This window comes from Calypte anna, chromosome 1, assembly GCF_003957555.1.
Source record: "Calypte anna isolate BGI_N300 chromosome 1, bCalAnn1_v1.p, whole genome shotgun sequence".
NCBI lineage: Eukaryota > Metazoa > Chordata > Aves > Apodiformes > Trochilidae > Calypte > Calypte anna.
The window spans coordinates 89,577,555-89,600,095 of NC_044244.1; the positions used below are offsets into that span (position 1 = coordinate 89,577,555).

General features: G+C 34.7%; 1 protein-coding gene across 1 annotated transcript in view; it reads right to left on the reverse strand.

The window, feature by feature from the left end:
* The window catches only part of CFAP54 (cilia and flagella associated protein 54), a 109,063-nt gene that overhangs the window by 20,494 nt on the left and 66,028 nt on the right, over positions 1 to 22,541 (reverse strand). Inside the window, exons 45-57 of the mRNA XM_030454014.1 lie at positions 22,174 to 22,240; positions 20,355 to 20,537; positions 18,094 to 18,180; positions 16,982 to 17,104; positions 14,148 to 14,201; positions 12,090 to 12,300; positions 11,669 to 11,763; positions 9,891 to 10,060; positions 5,679 to 5,781; positions 4,237 to 4,375; positions 2,940 to 3,097; positions 2,559 to 2,744; positions 1,174 to 1,300 (exon numbers count right to left, since the gene is read on the reverse strand). Coding sequence (XP_030309874.1) covers positions 1,174 to 1,300; positions 2,559 to 2,744; positions 2,940 to 3,097; positions 4,237 to 4,375; positions 5,679 to 5,781; positions 9,891 to 10,060; positions 11,669 to 11,763; positions 12,090 to 12,300; positions 14,148 to 14,201; positions 16,982 to 17,104; positions 18,094 to 18,180; positions 20,355 to 20,537; positions 22,174 to 22,240 — 1,703 coding nt within the window. The remainder of the gene's footprint in view (positions 1 to 1,173; positions 1,301 to 2,558; positions 2,745 to 2,939; positions 3,098 to 4,236; positions 4,376 to 5,678; positions 5,782 to 9,890; positions 10,061 to 11,668; positions 11,764 to 12,089; positions 12,301 to 14,147; positions 14,202 to 16,981; positions 17,105 to 18,093; positions 18,181 to 20,354; positions 20,538 to 22,173; positions 22,241 to 22,541) is intronic.

The window sequence follows — 22,541 nt, forward strand, 5'->3', positions numbered from 1 at the left end:
CCAAAAGAAGTTCAAGCTAAACATATCAGCCCTTTCACAAACTATCTGGAAAGACAACCAGTAAGCCAGTTCATAACTTTAGTTCACCTGGCAGTTGTATGCAAAACCCAAACCTCTCTGAACGTTTCCAAATCCCTGAGTTCCTTTTGTTCTAAACAGTTCTGGAGGCTTCCTTGATGTACTGCATACCTCTTACACTGTAAGCCCTAATATTCACCTGTGATTCCCATTCAGAAATGGGAATTAGTCAAGTATGGCCATTCCTGCAAGTGAGTCTGGCAATGCCTGCAGTGACAAGCAGTAAGGAGCAATAAAAGTGGATTTCTAGGGCAAACCATCTGATTTGGCTAAAGACAGCCACAGCAGATGCATTTCAGAGAAGTTTACTTTGGACTATCTCTATTCTAGTCTTAAGGACTGCATACAAAGTAGTGGTTGGGGTGCTCCTGCAGTACATCTTCCTGAAAAATTATCTGGAGCATACTGAGGTTTCACCACAATACGAACCAAATCAGATTTTCTAATTCATTATAAGTCACATATTCACTAAATTAAGTTTAGCAGATGGACATGGAGACAATATCCCTTCCCCTATATTTCCTGTAGGGCAACAAATCTGAGACAGCCCTTAAAGGTTATCTTCTGTTACTAATCAGCGTATTTCCAAGTTTCTATATAAGGAAAAGTTATCCACAAATGTTGTTCAGTTAAACGGTGACAGAAAAAACATATGCTAATCATTTTATTGGGACAGTTATCACTAGTATCATGCCTGATTTGATTTTATTAGTTGATTTCCACCTAACTGCTTCCAGAGAGATGAAACATATGGCACGTTTTCACAGAATTTTTTCACAGAATTAATACTCTGTACACAAGTTAGAAAAGTACTTCCAGTTAAAAAAATCCCTGAAGTTCACATTAGTTTCCTCAAGCTATTACATTAATATTTAAACCTTTGTTGATAATTGGTCCTGTAAGAAATGTACCTTGCTTATACACATTGCAGGGAGCCAAACAGGCATCTAAGGTTGTCTTTCAAAATAATTTATTTGTATAATGAAAACAGTTTCTTTACTACACTCACTTCTGAGGCACCACTTTATCTGCTATTGCATAAAATATGAATGAAAATTAACGAAAAATAACAATAATGACTTGGTTTTTTCTTACCGATTCTCATTTTGACTTGGGCTAGCAAGTTGATATGTGGCAAGTAGATATTTTTTGTAGGCAGGACCATGCAAGTCAATGTGCTGTCTTCTATGTGACGTTCAATGGGTTCTCCACAAATAAAAATCTATGAAAAAAGTATACTTGGTAAAATTAGATTGCAGACACAAATTATATAGCATTAAAAAAGTTAAGTACTGCAACACCTTGGAAGCCTAATGTGTCTTGCAAAAGTGCAATAGAAAAGGGCTTTATACTCCCAAATGCCTTTACTTCAGATTGTACTTGTCGTCTTTGCAGAGGAGTTTGCTTTCAAATGACCAATTTCAATGTTCCTTTTTCAAATTTATTAACTTTATGCTTTATTTTATGAAAGCAAACTCCCTCAACTCAGTCTTCAAGAAACAGACCTCCCAAGTACCACAAGCCCTAGAAAGAAATTGGCATTTCTACAAGAAATATGACATCCAACAAGGGCCATAAAAGAAAAAGAAAAAAATAGGTATGGACCAGTCAGACTTTTCTTTCATGGAAAAAAAGGATGGAGACATGCTCTTAGTGTTAAGTCTCTTGAAGGTCAGCAAGTCTCACAAGTGGAAGTCTGATTCTGAATTGATTCATATCATTCCTTAATACTTTTAAGAATAAATCTTTCAACAAATTAAACTTATATAAACATATATAAGAAATATATGGGAAGAATTTGATCCAAATCTTTTCTTTACAAATTGTATCAAGAATGGGTAGAGACTACACTTGTAGATCACCAAGTAGGTAGAGGATTATTACTATTTTTTTCCTCACACAGATTTCATGAGTTTATATTTATTTTTGTTTAGTGCATATTTAAATTTTTACACGGAAATCATTTTCTCATATTGATAGTAAGAATTCTTCAATCTGAAACATCAGAAACAATATGGTACCTTATGCAAATTTTTAAATCAAATTATTTTTAAATTGAGATACAAAAATAAATTCTTAAACTTGAATGCTCAAGAGTTAGGAATTTTTTGTGATGTACATAATCCCTGAGGTGCTGAGTATCACCATATTACTCATTTCAAATGGCAAAATTGAAGGTACCTATTATAGTTTTTACAGATGCATGTACATTTTTGCAGGTATTCAATATATTTATATTGATTAAAAATTTCCAGGTGGCATACATAAGTATGCATGATGATTATATGTAAGTAAGTTTGGTAAAATGGATTACTTCTTTACACTAGGTGATACAGGGAAGATTGAAGTGATAAGTTAATAGGAATTTTAACAATTTTAACATTTATTTTTAATGAATTGTTAAAATAGCTTCAAGAAAAGATAATTTAGGTTGTTGGAAGGATTTGTAAATGCTGTTCAAATCATCAACATATACTCACTGCTTTAATGGTAAGCTCATGTGCCAAAATCAGTAAATCCAGTGGTTCCACTGTGGAAGGCCAATGTTCTGTGCCCTCTACTGTTTGCAGTGTCAGTATGTCTGCCAGCAGAAGCAAACTTTTCACGAGGGTCAAAGAAGCTGAAGGGGAAATAACTGTATCCTCTTGGAGTAGACTGATGATATTCTGTTTGGACATAGACAACATAAACCAAAGGACTTACTACTTTTTCTGTCTATTTATGAGTACAAATGACACAAAGTGAAAAAAGATCTATTTTAGAGGTGCTGTTTCAAGCTTATTTAATGCTGGCATCAGCTGTTCTGACTACCTGAAAAATGGATCAGAGAAAAGCAAACAGTTTCTCCTTTGTGCTCAAACCTGCAAAAGAAGTTTAACACTTGTCACAGGATGTTTTTCTTGCAGATCAAGAATAGCAGCTTGCACCATTATTTCAGCTTGAGTCTCGGTAGCACCAAAGGCTTCTGCCTCCAGTATCACTTCTTCTATCACACTTCTGCGTTCAGCCACATTCTTTTCTGGAAGAAGATAACATATGCATAGAAAAGTACAGTAGAAAAGACTTTAGAGTATCTTCTACCTTTCTTAAGAAGTCTCTTCTACATTAAAAAGTAGCAGAAAATATGACAGGATAGATTTACCATTACATTGATTCTGTGCCAAATTTACTTCAAAAGAAAGAAAAAACTGTAGTGAAATGAGGCAATGAGGCAATCAGGTGTGGCTAATTACGAGGTGGGAGGCATGAGCTTCTGCCAAGCCCACCTGTGCCCAATTGAGGCCTACCCCAGCTGTGCATGAGCAGCATTGGGCTACCAATAAAAGGCTTGGCACAAGCTCACGCCTCTCATCTCCTAATTAGCCACACCTGATTGCCTCATTGCCTCATTTCACTACAAAAACTGCCTAGTTTTTCAACTGCTCTTTAGTTTATGTTCATCCAAATATGTTTTTTATATGCCAGCCAACAGCATAAATAATGAGATTTTGTTGATCAGATATCATACTCACTCATACAATATATTCTATATATTAAAAAATCTGATCTTAGTTATCATTTATTCGCAGGAATTACCCAGGAGAGAATAAGAGTTTGGCTACAGACTTAAAACTATGAGTTTAATACTTAAGTGAGCATTAGAGGTTATACTAAGTTCACAGAACTAACAAATGAAAAGCAATTTATTCACGATGAAGCAGCACTAAATGTATTTTGTGGTATTTCACTTCTTAAAAAAAACAAAACAGTCTAGAACACTTTTAGGAGATATATAGGAACATTTAATTTACTGGAGATAGAAAAAGTTAAGGAAACTAGAATTATGCAGCAAGTGTTTTATTTAAAACAAGCATACTTATTTAACTTAATTACACTACAACTTTTGCAACTTTTTCGCACACAAGTGATTTATCAAAAGATAATGATCATTAAATGAACACCAACATCATGCTTTTTGTTTACATGGTCTGAGCAGACATTGTACTAAGAAATGTATTTTCCTTATTGGATTGGATGAATTTAATACAAATAATTGTTCAGTGATAATACAGCCCCAGAATGAATCCTCTTACTTTTTATTTATGAGTAAGAATTGTGTCTGAATATGCTCATTTGCCTGGTATGCTCCTGAAGGCTAAACCAAAAAAAGGGTAATACCTTCGATATCAGCAACACCAAGTATTTGTGCTACTAGTGCAGTCACTAACATCACACGACACCTTAGCCACAGATGTACACTCATATGGTCTTGTGCTGCTACACTTCGTGGCAGTTGAACATCTTCAACACAAGGGTCCTGATAATTTCCAGAAGCAAGAGCATTGTTACTTTCTGAGTCAACTACTTTACTACAAACAAAGCAATAGAGCAGCATCAGTCTAAAATAAATCAAATTAAGACAAGTATATTTCAAATAATTATAACCCAAAGTTTATTTGAAGGGTAGGTATATATTTTTCTAATAACAGGAGTCTATTTGTTATTCAGCTTTTAATCTATAGAAAAACAGTTACAACAAAAGCTGTTTACTTTGTAGAGTCCTTAAGTATACCCCTATACTATATGTGTTATGGAGAATAATTCAGAACAGTTTGGACTTTATACCTCTCAAACAAGAACATCACACAAATGTTCTGTAAGGCACGTAGAAGTCTACTTGCATATAGAGCAGTATTGCATCTATATTGCATAATGAAGCAATATTAAGTTCTGGTACTTCACTAATGATAAAAAAAATTAATTTTTGTTCTCTAGTTTCCATTAGTTTCTTTTAATGTAACAGAGTAATGCAGTATTGCACTGGAAGTGTTTGGGAGAATTTTCTGCTCAAGTCATCTTTCTAATACTAAATTTCCACAGTTCATATTCTAAAGATTTGTTCCAGCAAGGAATAAATTGAATGGCACCACTACTTCCTATAGGGCAATCCTAGGAAAATGTAGGATCAAGTGCAGAAAGACGAACCCTGATACACAACACAGACAGAGAATAATTATACTGCCTGCAAGGAAGTCTAGTTTCATTATGCTTATTACAAAATCTCATCTCATTGCTTATTTTTTCTGCCCATGTGAGTCACTTTGACTTAACCTGTACACTTGAGAGTGACCAATAAGTTTTGTACATTTGCTTTCCAAAGTATATGTAAGTATTAGACACCAGAAGTCAGCTGCAATCTTGCTAAATTTGGAAGGCAGCAATGATATGAACTGGTCTGTTTGGCCTTTTGAAAGAGGACAGACTGAAGTAGGATTTCAATCAAAGAATCTAAAATAACTTCACTTAGTAATACAAGATTTTTATTGATGGCTATTTTTTCAGCTTTTTATTAGTTTTGGTTTGTTTCTTTTTTTAACAAAAGGGAATTCTCAATGCTAGCATATGAGAGTACGTACATAAATTCTGTAATGTCTACTCACATAATGATTGAAAGGCAAGCAGGTAACCAAAACGTGTCATACATAATTTTCTCCCCAGGTCAATGGTGACCACATAGTACAGATGACTGCTATGTTCTAGTATTCTGAAAAGCACTCAGCATTTAATACAAGACTTCATATACTAAGAAACAATAGTTTAAAACAAATATCCACACATACCAAACACTCCCTTTTGTCCTTTTCTTCTTGAAAATGTGTCATTTCCCTCCTAAAAATTTTTGCATCTTGGAGAAGTCGAATTGCAGAGAAAGCCAAAGCAGCACTGTGACACACACAATATTATTTAAAAATACTACTCATACAAGCCACTTTATGATTTTATATTTATCTATATTTCAGTAGAACAAAAAAACTGCACTCATGGTTTATTCTGAATTTTTAGACACTGGAGTAAAAGTGAGAAAACAGCAGTAAGAGAAGAAGTTTTGCCAATAGCAGGCATAACCTGATAATATTGTAGAAGCAAAGATATGTCATATTCTCTTGGAGCAATCAAAACAGAACTCCACTATAACTTTCAGTTATGCATACCTGTCTTCAGGGATGGGCTTTTAGTAATTAGAAAATGTAAAAATATTGACAACAGCAATAAATTAGGAGAGTTAAGAAAACACCTTCCTCCTTTCATTAAATGACCACAGTGATCACAAAGTGACCATGCAACGAAATACTCACAGAATATTAGTGAACACCCTCAACCAAAAATCGAGCTAGGTTCCACCCCAGCAAAACCTTGAAAGTAATGACACGACATTGATTCTGCTCCCCTTCACACCAATCGTAAATCCTGTTCATTCCAAATAGCATCTAGAGAGATGCTCAGCATTCAACCACACATTTAAGAAAATTGTGACTTGGAATCCCAAAATATTGACTCCTGAAAATATTAAGTATGAGTTGGTTTGGGGTTTTTCTTTTTTTCCTTTTTATGAGGGTTTTTTTTTAAAAAGCTTTCAGTTACACCAATCAATTTTCATTACATCTTTAGAAAGGTATATCTGTACAGATTGTGTGAATACTGCTATTTTGATGGTATGAAAACAGCTGCAAAACCAACATAGTGAGATTTTTTTCAGAACAGAATTTGTGGGCCAAAGAACACCTTACTCAAAATATCCTAAGAACTGCCAAAACTGAATGTCTCATATTTTACTTTTCTAACTCCAAAGGTAATTTTACATCCATAATTCTCTATTTTCCTACTGCTCTAAGACATTTTTGGGGGGTTGTTGTTGTTTGGGGGGTTTTTTTTAATTTCTACTTATTTTCTACCCACTGAAACATACTTTCCTAATGACGAAAAGGTGTCTGCAAGTACCTGTATCTTATGTCTCAATGATATTTCATCGGGTTAATTTTTAAAAATGTGCAACCAAAATCCTTATCTATGTATCTTTTTACATACTCTCTACATTGAGACTGGCTGCTATGAAGAAAAAGGAAAAACTAAATTATGAACACCTTAACTGCCAGAACACTGTAAAAAGATTTACTGAGAGAGAGATCCAGGCTCTGTATGAACTTACTGATTCTGAGAACTTCTAGATTAATTGATGTAAAGGCAAAGTTCTTGATTCATGCACAGAGAAGTCATAACAAGAGCTGCACTACTCTGGCATTACTCACATTATGATGCCAAAATACATCTCCCCACAGGATGGGTAACCTCCAGAGATTAGGGGGGTAGTTGAAGTTTTCCCATAATTTTTTATGCTGTCCTGCTTGTTTTTTGTGATGCAGAACTGGATGGATTACACCAATTTAGCACAAATAGATCCCAAAGTAACAATGAGAACCAAAACTGTTAATATTTGCCTTTCAGGTCACCAAATTTAATCCTTACTAATTTTCTTCATCATCCTTTTGGTTCTATTCAACAAAATGAAACCAGAATAAATCCCTACTGAATTTGATGATAACCTTCTCTCTAACAACAGAAAAGACGAAGCAAAAGCTTATAGCTTTTGAAGCTTATAAAAGCAAAACAGACAGTAAGGATAATGCAGTGAAATATCCCAGGTGTCTTTCTTCCTTTTTACTGAGAAGAATTTTCCCCTGAAACCAGGGATGAAATTTAAAATTACAGCAAAACCTGACATTTTTCAACCTAGTGTTTGAGATGCTATGGCTAACATTTCTCAAATAAATTTGAGAAAGTGCAGCACCCAAGAGTATATACAAGCTTTTTAAGAATTATTAGCCTAACTTCCTGTGCACGCAGCCTCCAGTCGCTCCAACTACTGTTGTCAACATTTACCAATCCTGAAAATGAGGTCATTTTTACCTACATGCTTACATACAAATTTCAGGACCATAATGTATAGGTGAAGCCCAAACTTTCCTAATGCATTGTTTAAAAGAGTAAGGTATTCACATAAGCAGAGAAGCATATATTTGGATAATTAGAAACCTCACATATTTAGGGGATCAAACCATGTAAGTACTCTCCTTGAGATCAGTGGAATTAGTCCTATACGTAAATTCCTTCTGAAGCATAGTTTTTTTGCAAGACAGAGGCTGTAATGTGGAAACTTTCCTTGATTAAATTTTTGTGACTCTCTTCTGCTGTCAACAAGAGTGATGTGTCTATATATTTCCCTTGACAAAATACACATCCTTTTATCAGCTGAATCAGAAAATGACAGGATGATCAAAATAGGAAAGTACAGCTGACTATAACAATTTCACCACTAAGTCATTTTGCCAAAGGAAAAAAAAATGATGAATTTCTGTAATATCATGCAAAGTTTGATTTCTAGGCTAGCAGGCGGAAAACATTCAGCTGTCTGAAGAAATGTTTCATTTGTATCTCAGGAAGATATATCAGCAGTTTCCATGGATGGCAGTGCAATAATATTATAAAATAGGTTAAAAAACCCCAAACTCTTGCTTTGTTTGTTGGTGCTCTTTTTTGCTGCTATCTGACCACTATCAATATATAGGGCCCATTAAGCACCCATCAAAAATTTGAGAATCCCAGAAAATAATTCATAATACCTGACATCCTGATACTCTAAAAAAATTTCTTCAATTTGACTCAAGTTATAAGTCAAGAGAGAAACTTCACTCTAGGATACAACTGCAGGTCAAAAAGAAGGGTCCTGCACTGAAAATGGCTTGGATACAGGAACCAGTTTAGCATCTGAGTCAGAACTGTACTAATACAGGTTTTACAAAGTTTAGTATTGACTCTGTGTACTGGTCCTTGGCTACTAATAAGATAATTTTAAGAAATTGTATTTTTACAATTATGATTTACATGGCAAACAAAATTATGATGAAGTCACTGCCCAGTGATTTTTAGTTTTCTCTTTGACAAATTTATGGTAAACCAATTTCATTCAAAAGGCACCATAATAGATGAGAATTTCATGACAAGAGACTGCTACACCTCTATATGCTGGAACTTTAGTTAAAAAATTGTACCCTCAAAGATTTTTCAACCACATAGATAAAAAAATTAGATTAGATGAAAGAGATTAAATTATTTTACATTAAAAATGTTTTTACACTAATAAAAACGATGCATCATTAAACTGTTATCTTTCTTACATAAATTTTAAATTAAAGTTATTCCAAACAGAAGAATCCTCCTAACTAAAAGATAAAAATTATGTTTAGAATTTAGTATCTACTAATATTTACTATATTTCTCTATGCCCTGTATAGTCAAAGAACAGCACAATTTAATTTCCTTACATTCTTCAAAAGAAATCCAAACCTCAAGGACACCACAGTTTGGAGAGTGTCTTCCAGATCATGTGAATATAACAGTATTTTACACACTAATGATATAATTTACACACTCACTAAAATCTATACATCTACTCCAATATATCAAAGGTTACATCAGTGCTTTTAAATAAAATTAATTTTAAAATGTAACTTCAACATTTTTTATCAGCAGTAAGTACATCAAAAAGAAATATTCTTTTAAGACAGTAACACAGGGTGTTCTTGAAATAAAGTAGAATTCTATAGTTCAGAGATCACTGCTCTGTGCTACATTAGTGTTCTGTGGTACATTTTAAAATTATAGCAAATACATGACCTAGCACATCCAGACTTTAACAGACGCATGAACATTGGAGGATTTCTTTGATTTTCTATAGCATTATATCACAAAAACACCTGACAGACAACTAACAGAACAATAACTGACCACTAACATAGACCAAAAAATAAAGAATAAAAAATGAAATGCCAGTGTAACTTACATTTTTAGAAACACTAGAACAATTGTTATAATTGTTTAATAAGATTTAGAATATTAATGTGGACATAAATGATTCAAAGAAAAAATTGCTAGATATTTTTTAAACTTCTGTAGTTAGGGCTGTGCAACATAAGGTTGTTTATAATATTGCTTACCTACAAGGTGCTTGATGCCTTTGCTGAGAAATAGCAGCAAGCTGAAGTTTGGCCTCAACAAGAGCCTCTAAATCTTCAGCAGAACAGAGAGATATCTTCCCATTATATTTGTCCTCTGTGCTCTGCACAAGATTGGTAAGACTTTCTTCAGCTTCTGTCAATAAAATCTCCTACAGAAAAAAACAGCCTTGTATGAATATAAAAAATAATTAAAGAACAAAAAATTTTATTCTGTTATACAGCCTGTTCTCACTCCTCCCTAAAATTAACCAACTTGAGTACAATATACCTTTCCTATAAAGAATAGGGAGGGTAATTTGAGGGGTTTTAGGTTTACAGATTCAGTGTGTTGGAAGTAGCAATATAAAAACACGTGCAATTTTTGTTTAACTACATATTTTAGAGCTTGGCAATATTACTCAATTGTATTTCCTTCTTACCTGTATCTTACAGGCATATTTGATTATTTTTATATACTTCTTAATATGCTTAATAATTTTAAACATTAAAACGGAATATTAAAATACAGTATTAAAGATTTTGCAAGAGTAATTACGTTTTTCTATCTATACTTTGACAGATCCTTGAGCGCAGTATATCCAGCTGTAGTTCAGTCTTTCTGACAAACTAAGCTGTAAGAAGTTATGAAAACCAAATATAGAAGAAAGTTAATTTTAAACAACATTTCAATCACAGAACTTTCATCAGAATTAAAAAATAATTCAAAGGCTTTTATCATGAAGTATCTTTTTCTGTCCGGTTTCCTCAAGGAATTCAGAGCTCTACTTAAAAAACAAAACAAAACAAACCAACAAAAACCAAACCTAAGCAAAACCAAACCAAAACTAAAAACCCCAACACAAACAAACAAATAAAAACTTCCAAATTAACGGAATGGCTAAAGAAAAATCAGAAGGGTAAGAAACATATTATGCCTCTTAAACAAACCTCATTATAATTAACCTAACATTTCTATTAAGTTATTTTCAAGATACTCCAAGACTTTCAACTTTCTACTGTATGGCATATGCCAATTGCCATATAAAATCATCTTCCATTTCTCCAGATGAATTCTGTGCATTACTCTGTTTTTAACAGTAGCCAAAAGTAGATACTTCCAAAGTGGAAGAACCCCTCTGAAATCAAAATATGTTAGCATTCAGTTTTGGTCTTTTTGTGACGTGAAACTGCCAAGCATGAAGTTTACAATTAAACAAAAAATATATATAACCTAAACCAAATAAATCAACCAACCAACCAAATGCACAACCTCCCCACTTCTAACAAATAACCTAATAAGATGTGCTATTTTTTCTCTAAGATAAATAGTATCAGAAAGAGGAAAATGAAAAATTTGAGACATTTCACAAATGTCAGAGAATAAATTTCCATTTATTTGTGGAGCATCCTGTCCCAACAAATAGATCTCAGATGTTCTACAGGCCCCAACTCTATAACGTAATGATTTTATACTTGAAATCCCATTCAGTCTTTACTCTTGATGCTGAAACAGTAGCACTGCATCTGAATTTCCCAGGGACATTTATCTTGCATCAAATAGACCATAGCCAATAAGAATATTTGAAAAACTGCACTGAACCACCAAGATTTCATGTATGGCTAGAAAGATTATAATCAGATCAGAAACAGGAATGTCTAGTCCCCTTATTCATGCAATCCTCTCATCATAATGTCTGTTACATTCAAAGCATTAGCAATATTTTTTTTTAACAATCTGCTGTTTCTTAAATCTTTTTTTTCCTAAAAACCAGAATTACCTTCATCATGGCCATATTTAATTCATCTTTACAGTTAACAAGCTGCACCATCCTGCTTCTTTGTTCCTGTAGTCTTGAATTCTTATCAGCATCAGCTGTCAAACATTTAATATTAAGTTTTAGATAACAAAAACAGAACCAAAGCATTCTCAGCAATTTGAAGAATATACTCCTTTTTTATATACAATTGGGACTTTCAGTATCAAAATAAGTGAGGAACAAAGGAAGAGCTCTAATAATATTAGAGATATTAGCTAAATAAACCCTTGAAAAATCTTAATGCTTATAATAACAATGACTGGTTTTTTTCAGCAACATATAAATATGAATCTTGCTTATAATATGAAATGTTCAAGCATATGTATATATGCTTGAAACAAGTTGTAGAATCAGTGCACTTTTCCACCACCCTTATAATTACCTTTTATATTTGATACTCTACTTGGCTCCTTCATGGGTTTTTTTTCAACAGCATAGATGGTTTTTTCCACTTTTTCAGGTATATTATTTATTGTGGCAGACAGGCAAATAATGAAATGCATTTTGGCTAAGGTTAGTTTGTTCATAATTTGTTGGTTGCACAGTGGCACCACCATTAAAGGTAGACTACAATTAAATATGTCTTCCAGTACCTACAAGAAAATTAAAAATTGGGACTATTAAAAATCACATTTTACATTTTTTTCTTGTTGAAGACATATTATTTCTCTATTAATAATGATGTCTATCAACAATTAACATGAATAATATTAGTAACATGCTTTTAGTCATTAGGAATGAGTTGCTCTTTTTTTTTCCAAATTTAATTTGCCCCTCAGCAGTGCTTGTGACAACAGCCTCAGTGATCACTTTTCTAGTAGAAGGCACATCTATGAAGCTAATAACTATTTCTTTGGGAGAGTTCTCATTTCTTGAATTGTTCATAGCACCCTATGAGCTCAGGTGGTCATAAAAATAAACAGGTAAGTCTGTAGTTCAGAAATCTGAATTCAAAGGACTGTTTGTTGTTACAGTTCACCCTGTTGAGAAAGAAAAATCATCATTCTAGCATGTTAAGAAGGATATGGAGCTGTCAGAGCAAGTCCAGAGGAGGACCAAAAAGATGATGTGGAGGCTGGAATGCCTCTCCTATGATGAGAGGCTGAGAGAGCTGGGGTTGTTCAGCCTGGAGAAGGGAAGGCTCTGGGCAGCAGAGCCTTACAGCAGCTTTCCAGTACCTGAAGGGGCCTGCAGGGAAGCTGGGGAGGGACTTTTTTCAAGGACATTTAGCAATAGGATAAGGGGTAATAGCTTTAAAATGGAAGAGGGTAGATTAAGGTTAAACATTAGGAAGAAATTCTTTTACTGTGAGGGTGATGAGACAGTGAAACAGCCAAAGCTGTGGATGAACCCTCCCTGGAATAAAGCCAGGTAGGATGGGGCTGGTCTAGCAAAAAGTGTGACTGCTCAGGCAGGGACATGATTTTTGGGGTCCTTTCCAACCCAAACCATTCTATGATACAGTTCTGTGGTAATTCATAGAGTCTGCTATGCATGGCATCATTTTATTTTCTCTTTAGTCTAAAATCCTCACTTTAGATTAATGAATTTAGAATCAGAAAGTCTACACAGCTTTTCAAACCCTTAAGGAGGCCAATAGGAGGCCCATATATACAGTGAAGTGTTGAGATCAGAAGTTGAATATAAAGAACAACTTCAGATTAAATCTGAAACTAGCAAAGTCAAAAGCTATAAAAATAGGAATCTAATTTCTGTCTTCTAATATTGACTGGTTTAGGAGGCACACAAGCTTACTGGAAGAAAAAGAGAGGAAAGTGGAGGGGAAAAGTGGGGGTTTTCTACTTTATCAGGATTAGGGCTTTTTTTATGGTACAGCTTTTTTTGCACAATCTGCTAACTTTTACCCCTACAGGGTCAGTAGACCTATGACAAGTAAAGAGAAAGAAAATGAGTAATATTGAAAAACAAAAGAGAAGTCATTGATGAACATGTAAATTTAATTGAAATAAGAAATAGATATTTGTTAACTAGTTTACAGATTCACCTCTTTTTTCAGAAATGGACTTCAGCCCCAGTCTGAATGAGGACAAATTTATGAAGACAGCTCTGATAAGCAAAAATTAGAAGGCAGGATGACTTATTTTCTCCATATTTTACCAGGATAAACAACAGATCCTACATATCATGACAAAACCTGAATAATTCAACTAGTATTCTTTGCACAGACAAATAACAGATTTATACATTTTAGGTTTGGCACCTGAAAAATTGTGATAATGGTACTTGCCTCTCCCTTTAGCAGTCATTCATTGAATTTAAAATTTAGTAAATGGTAAACTGTTAAGGAGAATATGTTGTCTATTCACTTTTATTAACCAATAACAAGTATATTTGCTGAACCAAATAACCTCTATCTGATATCAGAAAAATAAATATTTATGTCTAGCATAAGATATTCTACTCTTTCATATTTTTTTACCTGTAAATTTGTAACAGTGAGGAGAGATTTTGAGGAGTCAAATTTCTGGAACACCTGTAAAATGGAAAAGAACCCAAAGATAACAAAAGGTAACTAATGTGTTACTTGTGAGTAAAAAACAAATGGATTAGCAGAACAGTGAATAAGTGTAGTGTATTTCCAACTGTACTTTGAGGACTCTGAAAATGCCAACATTTCCTTGGTTTCTACAGGTTTTGCATTTCTGAACCGTAACATGAGACTCAGACCTATCCCAATACCTTCTATGCCATTGACTACTGCCCTTCAGTGTGAAGCAAGAAAAAGTCAGAGATATAAAACCAAAAAAAAATCCTCTTCCAAATTCTAGGATCTCTATAGAGCCCAACAGTTCACTGGTTTTATGTTCTTTACACTTCTGAATCTCAAACCCAGCTCCAGACTTAGCACATGCTTTCTCTGCTTTGCACCAGACCACTAATCTGTGAATGGAATGAAAACAAGAACTACAGGTCAAGATGAACTTGAGAACTAAACTTCCCTGAGGGCTCTGAAGCCAGTTCTTGAGGTCAGCTGTTTCTTTGCTTATATGTGCTTCAGTTTTCTGAACCCTAAGCCTAAACCATATCCTTCGTTAAAAAAACCATTACCTTTTCACCAGGAGATAAATCAGTCTACTGAGGATAAGCAAAAGGCAGAGGTAAAGGTCACTTCCTGCCTTCATTGTAACTGAGAGCTCCATATACAACTGTCACTGGGGTTCTATGTATTCTTTATTAACTCTTCTATTAACTCTGTGCTCCAGATGTTGACCTCTGTCACCTCTATCATTCCCTGGAACATGGTCCTTACTATTTAGCCATGCAAAAGTCCAGCAAGTGCTCGCTTCTACATGCATCACACCCTAACCACAGACCTAACGCTGAACTTCCTCTGCTGTTCACCTCAACACTCACCTGTGAATCCAGTCAGAAAAAGACAGATGGCAAACCAACCAGGACTATGTGAGCACATTAGACAATATAAAAATTAAGAAAAGATGCACTTTAACCTCACTACCATCATTAAGGATTAAATGCATTCCTTACTATAGCCATGAACAGGGAAAATTTGAAGACTGAGCTCCAGTGAGGCTGCTCATTACTTGATGGCTCAACCTCATGAAAATGTAACATATTTTGTACTCTAAGGAAAACCACTATATTTCAGTTTCTTATCTTCCTATACAGTTAGTATGCAAGCATCATCAGCTTGTTAAAAAAAGTCACCTTTTAAATAAATATATAAATTTAATTTTATTAAGTTTATGATTCATTTATAACCTAGTACCACTGCATATTGTCCACACTGCTGTTTTAAAAATGCAAACATTTGTCATTCTATCATTTATTTTTCATCTCTTCCCTTATTAATTAGTTTAGACATTAATTTGTTGGCTGCTGCTAAAAAAAGATATTGCTCTTTGTGATGGTTCTAGCCATTTTGAGGCTACAGGATAAGACCAGTCAGGCTGTGGGTCAGATGGAAACTTCTTCTCAGGATTGGAGGAAGTGGGAGGAGGGTAATTTCAGTCAAATCAACTCATTCAACTCAATTTGCTCTGCAACGATGGCTTCACTGGCTACAACCCAAGCTAAGGGAAGCAAAAAGGCATGGAGGTGGGCTACGAATTACCCTTTCATCACCAGCCTGTAATTAATACCAAAGTAGAGACATCATCCTACTGCATGTATAAAGTGTGGCTGTACAACCACGTTAAATCCACAGTGCTGTCAAGAGGGATGTCACTACCTGTCCCATTGGCCTATGTTGGGTCCAGTTCTCTAATTCTGGCACACATACTTTGTCATGGGGTGACACCTACCCAAAAGCACCAGTCTGAGAAGTGAGACTTTGCTAACATTCACCCAGCAATAATTCATTAGATTATTTTGGTAGAAAACAAGAAAAGGCTACAGCATTGTTACATAGCAGGCTTGCTCAATAGCTCTGGACGGCATCTGCCTACACAGGTAAGACAAAGAAACCCAGGTCAGTTGTTAACAGCTTCGTAACCAGGTAAGTGAAAAAGATAAGATTACTACTTCACTTTGGGTGTGAGGAAAATGAAAGAGTCTGATCTGGGGTGACTTGACTGTCAAGGCTTCAAGGGCACCAAGAATTCTTATTGCCTAGCATCTCCTGGGGTTTTCCACACCATGTCCAGGACTCAGGAGCCCATGTGAGTCCCCCAGGGCCATTAGCCCCTGCCTCAGCATTGCCACAGCAGGGCCAGTCTCCAGGTTTCCACAGCTGTGCCTTGCCACAAGTCCTCAGCCCAGTCCCACCTGTGTGCCCACATCCTGGCACAGCCTCAGCCAGATTCCACAGCCCTGTGCAGTCATTCTGCAGCTGTTTCTGAGCCCAGTTCTCCTCCACAGCTCTGATCCTCATCCCCACCTGCCAGATGATGCCCCTTCCCAGACTCAGCCTGTTTCCAGCCCCATGCCCAGGGCTGGAGGTGGCCTTAGCTGCCCTCCAGATGTCCAGATCCTAGCTGGGACAGTGGGAATTGTATCTTATTGACAAGGCAAGAATTCTCTCCATATTTTTCATGTAAATCACATATGAAATCACACATTTTTTCAACAGTATTATCGACTGTATAAAACACTGTATGTTTCAATCTTTCTCCTGCTGCTCAGTGAAAAAAATTAAAGTCATTTGATGCTTACTGTTTGACCTGCTTATTGAAAGAAATTTAGGAGATTTTTAGGAACATGTAATAACTTTCAGATGTGGAATATGTGCAGTTTCACAAAGATAATGGATAGTTCACAAAGATAATGTTATAGTTTAATATTATACTTGTTTACCTTCATTTGTTCAGTTTTTCTGTATCCTGCAGGTATTTTCCATGGAATTCTCTCTCCACAGTTAAGCAAAGACAGTTCATCGAAAGCCTCCGTAAAAAATCCTATATCTGCAAGTACTTTAATCTGTGAAAAAAGACCAGAGCCTTTCATTTAAATAATTTTGTAACTATTGTTTGCTGAAAATAGCATGTATTTAAAGGTAACTTTTAAGCAGATTTGGCTACTGGAATAGGTACACTGATGGAGAATGTTCTTCAATGGAAAGAAATCTCTGACATTTTTTACTAAATAAATGAAATCTCAAAGATGGATATTTCCCTTTTGAAAACAAAAATGAAAAGAAACCCCAAAAACATATTCTTCAGAGACTTGCTCCTGAAAAAGGAAAAGAATTTAATTCATCTGGCTAGAGCTTTGAGTGTCAGTGCCTTATCAAAATCTGTTTCTGTTTTCACTCATCGTAGTCTTTTAGTGCTCAGCTACTCTCCCTAACCGGTATCAGCTTTTCCTGAAAAACAATAATAGTTTGATTTTTACTGGAGCTCAGACTCCTTCAATTAAAAAAACACAACAAAACAGGGGACTAATAAAATCAAAACAAAACCAATAAGCAAACATTAGTGAAATGACAAAAGTCTCTTCCCAGAAGCGTGACAACTTGTTCCACCAGGATTACTGATAACAAATCCAGAAGTGAACACAGTGAAGAAGAAATCATTTATGTTTTGCACTACTAAAACATTTCCAAGACTGATGGAACAAGATAAAAAATACCAAGTAAAAAGTTTGGATCCTAGAGTGAAAATCTTACAACCATATCTTTAAGGAGAATGCTTGTTAAATGGACAGCAGAAAGAAATTATGGAAGTACTTGGCTGTCTCTGTAGGAAGGACGTTAACAGTAAAACTGCATAAATAACTGCACCCTAATAAAATTGAGAATAATTACATTTAAAAAGTAATCCTACAATCTACTGTGCTTAGAAAGACTAAGCACAACCATTACTTTTCAAAGTAGTGATATATGAGAAAATATTAAATTAACTACATTTAACAAGGAAAAGTTTATTTGAAATACAATGTTCTGTGATTAAAAAAAATTTCTTGATTACCTTGAAGATTCTTCCTTCAATACATTTAACTGGATCCTTACAAATCTCAGAAACACAGTATTGGTATAATGTGAACAATGGTAAAATCTGTAAGAAAATATTAGGTCATCTAGTTATAAATGCTATAAAGGATACAATTATATAAAGATGCATTGCAAATACATATCAGAAACATATAAATACAGGAGTACTGCTTTCACTGCTGCATACCACCACTACTATTATGCTCTGTGACAGATTAAAGTGTTGAAAAGTTCTTCAGCAGGCTAAAGCTAACCTCTTACACTGTCTAATACTATATATGTGTGTGTGTGTGTATATATATATCTGTATGTGCATATATAGCTATGTAAATGCCTAAGCATTTGCAATGTAGACAGTAAAGTTCTCCCAAATTATTCTCTCTGTTCAAGGTGGGCAATTTACCTCTACCATTAGTGAATAAACGTACTGGAAATATGTTGATTTAAAGGTTTTATAAAACTGCATTTTGATGCTATATTTTTTTCAGTATAATTAACAGGATAATATTATTCTGCGAGTTTTCTAACAAAAATAAATTAAATCCTACAATGGTCTAAGTGAAACAATACCAAACAAACTGGATAGCAATGAGAATTATTGGCAAATTTATTTGCATGTATTTCACATTGAACGTTTTTGTAGGGACAACTAACAAAAAAGTGTGGTCTACTAGAGTTCACAAACATTGTCATTATTATTATATAAGATTTCGGAAAAAGCGGACTCTTTGCTAACAGAGGCATTTGTTTATTGAAAATGAAAAAAACTTGCAAAATGTAATAAGTGTTTAGCTTTTACATTTTTTTTTCAGTTTAAAATGTCCTTGAGCGTGGATAATGATAATGGTATTGTTACTTTCTTGTCAAATGCACTCATTTTCATAGAATAGCCTTTTATGGCTACTTAAACCAGTAACTTCTGAAGTTGGATTACAAATGCTCGAGGCAAATCTTCTAATTGTACCCATACATTTTCCAAGTGATATTTCAGGCAGTTCAACAAAATCAGCCTTCAAAGGCTTATTTTTAATAAAACTCGAATCTTGATGTATTTTACGTGTCAAATCAATTCAGTGCTCAACATCCAAAACATTCCCACACATTATGCATTCAGTAGAATGAAGCTCCGACCACGATCTATGACCTGGATCTATATTCTGAGAGTAGAAGTGCAGAAAGGGTCCAAAATGTGCATGGCTGTGTGAAGCAAGCAGTCAAATTAAGTGTCCCTGCCTCCAGGTAACTGTCTGCTCCTTCATCTCACTTGATCTCCCATAGTGAGGGCAGTTAGAAAAAGCTTAATAACAAAGTGAATTCCAGTAAAGCAGGATGGGAAGAAGCATCAACAGGAGGTAAGACAGACACTTAGCCTGAAGTTCCAGAAGAAATCAATCCAACAAATCGCTTGCTGACAGAAAAGGGGCAACATCTTGCTGCCTCCTGCTCTTCTATCTTTACTCCCTAACCTTTTCTTACTCCCCTGCTGCAAGTCCCCATGATCTTTTTCTCTCCCTTGCGTGGGCTCTTGCACTTGTAGGACCTTTCCATAAGTGGACCCAACTCCTTAGAGCATGAGAAAACTATTGGCTTTTTCTGCTAGAGAATTTTCTGTCAAGCTGAAAGTTGATTGTTAAAGATATACAATAATTGCCTGGAATTAAAATCTGTTAGAGCATACAGAAACAAACAGAAAAGAGGTAGTATTGCACATGTTTCAGTATTAGCAAGCAATTCAATTTGTTTATTCCAATGTACAGCACTGCACCTTTGAAAGAAGTTGGATTAAAGTGGAAGTTGTCAGTCACTGAAATGGAAGAAATAAGCACATCATCAGCATAAAAGGGAAGCTATAAAAATACTCCATACAGAGGAGTTAGAAAATATGGGAAGAAAAAATGCTGAAGTTATAAATTTACTGAAAGTAAAACTATTGAAAGCATTCTGGACATACTGCATTCAAATTAATTCTCACTACAGGGTATTTCAAACTGTTTATAATAGGAAATTTCCTCTAAAATGCCGAAGCTAAGTGGATGGTGTATTGTTGTCTTCCTGCATTAAAAAGTGTCCTGTATATTCTAAAAATTGCAGGAGGCAAGCTATACCTGTCTCAGTGCCACACTCTAAACATAAAGGTATTTTGCTAGATCTTCTGAGGTATCTCGTAAATACACCCACACAAAGAAATAAGACTTGACATCTTAAAATTCATTTCCAGAGTATAAAAATAATACTTACTATTAAATTTTGTTTTGCACAATGTAGTTCAAACATAAGAAAATTCAGACTTGCAACTACAGTGGAGATATCAGCTCTGTAGCGATCCGAGAATAAGTTGATACCAGGAATAAGCATATCAGTTTCATATTGTGCAAAGTCACAGTCAGATGTTGGATGTGGAAGAGAAGCTCTAAATAGAGTCTGCAAATAATAACAATGTGTGAAAAGATGTATAGGCATTCATGAAACACTAAAAAAACTCCAACCTCTGTTGAATCATAAATGATTTCACAGATTAAATCCTGTCAATCTTCCAAGTGCACAGTTGTTTCCAGAAAAAAACATGAAAAATCTTTTTAGAAAAAATATTTTATGTGTGAACTTGATGGGGAAAAAACCAAATAAGCAAAAAACAACCCCCCCTCAGGCTGTAAATAGTTTAAGAACAATATTTCATAGCAAAAGCAAAAAAAGAAAAATTAAACTAAGTGAAGAATAATAATAATGAAACATTCGTCAGCAAGTATTCCCCAGGTAAGGGATTTTTTTCCTAATGAAGTTTCTCTAAGACTCCGAGTCAAAACTTTCACTAAACAGATCTCTGAAAGTACTGGAAAAATCCTAATAAATCACTTGGGATTCTCACAAGTTTGATTTTACTTAGCCTTAAGTCCTTGCCCTGCCATCACCTCAGGCATTGTTTCTGGGAGAGCCGCTAAGTTTACAGCCAGTTAAAAGCTATTTCCACCCTAGTTCCAGCTTTAACTACATCACCAACTGCATCTTAAATCATATAACTTAAAATAGATATGAATTTTAAGGAAGTAACTTGAATGTTCCTCCTTTAAAAAGGGAGGAGTGCTAATGTTTTCTCTGATGTTGGATATTGCTCCCAGTTCTGCTTATCTTGTAATCAGCAATGATATGCTAGAAAAATATGCATTTACATGCTCTGATCTGATGTTAACAAGTCTAAAGCCTTTACCAGAAGTGGAATCTAAATAAGATTATAAAAGCTTCCCAAATGAAGGAACAAATTATATTCTTGAACTTCACTAGGTACAGTGACAGTAATTGATTATATTTTTCAAGACACTCGCCCTGCAAGCTGCTCCTATGCCAATTAATATCAGACCCCCTTCAGTCAAGTCACAATTATTTCTACCATTATAAAACTGGAACAAAGTCTTAATACTATTCCTGTCAAAAGGAGGAATCAGAATCTTTCCGTTTGTACAAAAAGCAATTACAGTGCTAGAAGATAGTAAAAATTCTCCTTTATCATTTGTTCCTTCAATTTGTTCTCCCTTTCCTGAACTTCCAATGATTTTAAGCACTGCCTGGCACAAGCATGGCTGGCACAAGATGTTAGAAACTGGCGTTGTTTTGTTTTGGAAGAAGCCCACTAACTTCCTGGTGCAGTACTGCGGTGAGTAAGAATTGATCCCAGTGGAGTTTGACTGGAAAAATACTTTCAGATTTTTTCCTATGTCATGTTTGTTACTGGTATTGTAAAACGCCCCTTAAAAAATAAGCCAAAACCTTTTTCTCTTCTATAGTTGGTGGCTGAAAGTTCTGAAACTTATTTTTTATGAACTTTTTCTCTTGGCCTCCTACTGAAGTGGTAATTTCTAGGCTATAATACAGGAATAATGTTTAAATGCAGAGAATCAAAACATCTAATCTAATGTGCATAAATTGTCAACTACCTCCGAGCTCCACTTGTCTTTTATAATGAAAATGAAATGAAAGATGTTTCAGTAAAGGCTTACTGAGATTTAAATTTTAGAAGCAATTTTTCAACTTCATGAAATTCTTACAGAAATAACATCCTTACCTTAAAAAGCATAGCAGAAAAATAGCAGTATTTAACTCTTAATCTCATCTTTGATGTTGTTATATACCTAAAGTACAAAAAAAAAAGTAAGAAATATGGTTTTCCCATCATCAATGTAAATTATGCAAACACTTTTTTAACTCTAGTATGATAACAATACTAACATAAACTAGATGTTTTCCATGTGGGAAAGCAACTGCCTATTCTGTAGGTAGGTGCTCAGCCATATCATGCAATATGTTTGACAAAAGGCATACCTAGACAAACATAGTCACCCAGATTGGTTCTCTTTAAAGTTAAATGAGATATACTGGCGATCTATGTGCAATATTCATCTCATACAAAACTGGAAAGATAAATTGGCTTAA